Source organism: Triticum urartu, unplaced genomic scaffold (genome assembly GCF_003073215.2).
Source record: "Triticum urartu cultivar G1812 unplaced genomic scaffold, Tu2.1 TuUngrouped_contig_4392, whole genome shotgun sequence".
In the NCBI taxonomy this organism is placed as follows: domain Eukaryota; kingdom Viridiplantae; phylum Streptophyta; class Magnoliopsida; order Poales; family Poaceae; genus Triticum; species Triticum urartu.
Genome location: NW_024114977.1, coordinates 1,113 through 5,937, shown reverse-complemented (window position 1 = coordinate 5,937; position 4,825 = coordinate 1,113). Strand labels below are relative to the sequence as shown.

Sequence of the window (4,825 nt, the reverse complement as noted above, 5' to 3'; positions counted from 1 at the left end):
GCCCGTGAGCCCCGGGATCACCGCCGCGCGGGTGGTGCGCCCGCCCTCCGCCGTCGCGCTACTGCGCGGCATCCTCCGCGCCGAGGGCCCCTCCGCGCTCTACCGTGGCATGGCCGCGCCCCTCGCCTCCGTCGCCTTCCAGGTGAGCCAGACAGTTTTAGGAACGTAAAATGTTTCACGCAATTAGGCCGGCCGGCGTGTGGAGTCCATGAGATCGTGAGTTCTTTGGCCACGTCTTCCTTTTTCCAATTATAAAGTTTGCTTTAGGTATCGTTTTCGCGAAGAAAGTTTGTTCAAACAGATACACGACACGAAAATCTATGACACGACTAAGTAAATGAGTTAGCCATTGTAGGACGGCGTCACTTTACAAAAAAAAAAAAAGATCATTGCTTGTCGCATTTGAACTTGTATCGTTGCGTCGCGCTCATTCCGGTGGTTCACATGGCGTGGCGGCCTTTCTGGTCTGTGAAGTTGTGGTCGACAATAAATGCTGTAACGTACGACGATGAACACGTTTCATGTTTGCTCGTGATTAGGCTTGCGTCGCAACGTACGATGCTGCCTAACAATTTTTTTTTCGGGAAGATGCTGCCTAACATTGGCCATTTAGCCAATGACATTTGCAAGCCTGCACTTGAACACATAACAGTGCCTGTGCTGTATTTGCGGTAGAAAACTAGAAATCATGTCAGAAACTGAGTTCAAAATTTTATGTCGCAGAATGCAATGGTCTTCCAAGTTTACGCGATCCTCTCGCGGTCGCTGGATCGACGGATGTCCACCTCCGAGCCCCCCTCCTACACAAGCGTGGCACTCGCCGGCGTGGGCACGGGAGCGCTGCAGACGCTGATCCTGTCCCCCGTGGAGCTCGTCAAGATCAGGCTGCAGCTGGAGGCGGCGGGGCGGAAGCGCCAGGGGCCGGTGGACATGGCCCGGGACATCATGCGGAGGGAGGGCCTGCGCGGCATATACCGCGGGCTCACGGTCACCGCGCTCCGGGACGCGCCGTCGCACGGCGTCTACTTCTGGACGTACGAGTACGCGCGGGAGCGGCTGCACCCGGGCTGCCGGAGCACGGGGCAGGAGAGCCTCGCCACCATGCTCGTGTCCGGCGGCCTCGCGGGCGTCGCCAGCTGGGTCTGCTGCTACCCGCTGGACGTGGTGAAGTCGCGGCTGCAGGCGCAGACGCAGACGCACCCGCCCTCGCCGAGGTACCGCGGCGTCGTCGACTGCTTCCGGCAGAGCGTGAGGGAGGAGGGGCTCCCGGTGCTGTGGCGCGGCCTCGGCACGGCCGTGGCGCGGGCGTTCGTCGTCAACGGCGCCATCTTCTCGGCCTACGAGCTGGCCCTGCGCTTCTTGGTGCGCAACAACGGCCGCCAGACGCTGGTGATGGAGGAGATGAAGTGCCATGATCACTGATGCCAATGCGAATCCATCCGTTTGCAGCAATGGAGTTGCCCACAGCGGCATGCGCACGTCCGCGGGGTTGTACATAGGCTAGTAATCCATGGGACTGGGAATCTGTCATGGAGATCATACCATTTACAACAAAGGTGTGGTTTTCAGAGCGTAGTAGCAGCTAGTTGCTTCAGAATTCACAGAACTTGGCACTATAGATGTGCTTGTTGACGACGACGATCAATTCTCCAATGTCCGGGGAGATGCTATTACATGTATAGTAGTACAAGAAAATCAATCAATGAAGATCATGAGTCAATGACCAGGTGTGGGACCAATGAACTGCGATCAGAATTCTTGTCTGACGGGAGATAATGTCTGCATGCTTTGCTCACGTTGCATGGATGGCTCCAGAGTCGTGAATTCCCTTGTAAACACGAGCGCGACAGTGCAAGTGATGCATGGAAATGCAGATTTTTGCTGGTAGCTCTCAGTGGCAAGTTTTCACGGCAAGAGGGCAAAAACGGACTAGCTTTCTACGGAGCACTTGTGGACGATACAGAATTGCCATTTGTGTGGAATCCTGCGCCACTACTTGCGGTAGATTCCGTGCGTTTACCACAGCCAGACAGGTGTAGATTCCGATTCCAGATGGGTTCACGCTGATTTGAGTTTGAGGTCCCGGTCTCCCGGATCCCTGGGAGATGAGAACCCCGGGTATAGAACGACGCAGTTAAGTAAAACACTCAAAAGTTGTGTGGAGAGGAAGAGACAGGGACAGAGAAGGAGAAAGGGGAATTCAGACTTTAGTATTTCGTTCACTGTTGAAACACCCGACACCACTGGGTCATATAGCGCGTGTGTGCCTCCTCCTGCTACGGCGACCTGCAAATTTGCTCCGGGATATATCCGCGGACAGAGGATCAGTTCGTGGATGCTGATTTCAAACACTCTTTTAACAAACCGAATAAAATTCATGCAAACACAACGGATATCATACTAACCGAACAAAACGTTTATATTTTAGACATATCTTTATCTTTACCTAATAATAAAGCAAATTGAGTTTCTTTCGTCCGTCATGGCATTTTTCAGAAAAGTCCCTCTATTTCAGAGAATTTAACCTGGAGTCCTGTTTTAAGTTAAAACGAATCGTTATGTTCGTATTTTACAAGTCCCTGTCTTTTCTTGAAATCAACCCGCCGTCCGGATTTAAATCACACCCGAACCCTTATTTTACATTTTTTGAAAACCCGAAATTCATCCGCGGATCATATTTAAATCAAACAAATGCTTTTTAAAATCATCCATATCTTTTAAACCGTAACTCCGATTTGAACATGCTATATATGAAATTTGATTAGAAAAATATGTAGAATATGAATATGAGATTATTTTTACCTGTTAAGTATTTTTAAATATTATTTTGGAATATATTTAAGTCAAACCAAATGATTTTCTAAATTATCTGTATCTTTTAAACCATAACTTTGATTTTAACATATTATATATGAAATTTTATTAGAAAAATGTGTGGAATCTAAATATGATGTTAATTTTACCCGTTAAATATTTTTAAAATATTGTTATGGAAGCAAACTTATAATTTATAGCGCAAGATTTGTTTTTTTTTCATACCGGCGGCGATCCGGATTACAAATAAACATCCCACTATAACGATATACGGAAAAGAAAATATCAATAACTACACATGCATACCTCTGAAAAATGTCGCAAGGGAAAACAACAAATTTCTCATCGCGAGAGTGAGAGAAAGCGAGTGAGAGAGACAGAGAGGGAGAGGGAGGAGAGAGGGAGAGAGACGCCTTAGGATTAACCATATTCAACACATATTTTTGTTGTTTTGTTTGAACACCGAGGCCATCGCCGGCGTGGGTGAGAAGGAGGATAATCGGCAACACAAATATGATGCCTCGCAAAAATAAAGGAGATGGACTTATTGTGGTCTTGAGTGATGATTGTTGAGTTAAGAGCGTGTGTTATGTTTTCTCTCCCGTTGCAACGCACAGGCTCTTTTGCTAGTTTTTAACTAAAAACGATACTGGACTAAGATAAAATTAGTCTATGGCCGGCGCCCGCGGATATCCATCCGACGACACGGATACGCTTGACTAGTCTATGGTCGGCCGCAACGGATCTCCATTGTCGTCCCCATGTCCATCAGTCGTGAGCCCCAGAGGTATATGCTTCAACGCAAAGGGCGGCTCGCTTCCCCACCACTCATTGGAGTGAAGCCGTCGGCTGATGCTTCAGCCGGAGGGGAAGGGTGCGCTACGGTGCACGAATCAGAGTTGGTTTTTGGGTAGGGGATGACGGTGGCCTGCTAGAGGGAAAGACACCGTATGTGTACGCCGGCGTCGCCTCGATGGTGACCTTCATGGGACCCAAGCGGCAGCGGCCTCCCGTGTTCTACTTGTCTTCGATGAAGGCAGCAGGCGTGGACGTGGTGGCCGCCGCCTCGTCTATGTCAGTGTGGCCAATATCTTTCTCTGCCGGCAAGGCGCGGTTACACGCGCGTTGACGTCGGCTCGCATGGTACGACACGACATCATCGACGGCAGCCACAATGCCTGTCCCCTTCCCCTTTGTGCCAGCGTGGAGCAACTCGTCACTCCTTGGTGAGCTGAACGACACGCCGGCTTGGAGCTTCAGCCTCCACACGGGCTCGACGAGCCACCCAGCCGGCTTTTATGCCGGAGAACTCTTCTTCCTGCTTGCCGGATGCCATGGAGAAAATTATTCAAGGAGGAAATGGGGAGCGGAGGTATGGTGCGGTTCTTGCCTGGCGTCTAGCGTCATTTAAATAGCGGACGGACGTGAGGAGCCAACCGGCGTTGTGTTTAACACCAAGCAACTCGGTAATGGACATGTGGTCGGAGTAGGTATTGAAGGAAATATACCCTAGAGGCAATAATGAAGTTATTATTTATTTTCTTATATCATGATAAATGTTTATTATTCATGCTAGAATTGTATGTACCGGAAACATGATACATGTGTGAATACATAGACAAACAGAGTGTCACTAGTATGCCTCTACTTGACTAGCTCGTTAATCAAAGATGGTTATGTTTCCTAGCCATAGACATGAGTTACCATTTGATTAATGGGATCACATCATTAGGAGAATGATGTGATTGACTTGACCCATTCCGTTAGCTTAGCACTTGATCGTTTAGTATGTTGCTTTTGCTTTCTTCATGACTTATACATGTTCCTATGACTATGAGATTATGAAACTCCCATTTACCGGAGGAACACTTTGTGTGCTAACAAATGTAACACCGTAACTGGGTGATTATAAAGGTGCTCTACAGGTGTCTCCGAAGGTACTTGTTGGGTTGGAGTATTTCGAGATTAAGATTTGTCACTCCGATTGTCGGAGAGGTATCTTTGGGCCCAC

At 48.8% G+C, this 4,825-nt stretch overlaps 1 protein-coding gene across 1 annotated transcript; it reads left to right on the top strand.

Moving 5' to 3' along the window:
* Positions 1–6: 6 nt before the first annotated feature.
* Positions 7–1,726, top strand: LOC125527754 (mitochondrial arginine transporter BAC2). The gene is made up of 2 exons (XM_048692276.1): positions 7–142; positions 724–1,726. The coding sequence occupies exons 1-2, from the start codon at positions 110–112 to the stop codon at positions 1,420–1,422; spliced, it is 732 nt and encodes a 243-aa protein (XP_048548233.1). The 5' UTR covers positions 7–109; the 3' UTR covers positions 1,423–1,726.
* The last annotated feature ends 3,099 nt before the right edge of the window (positions 1,727–4,825 follow it).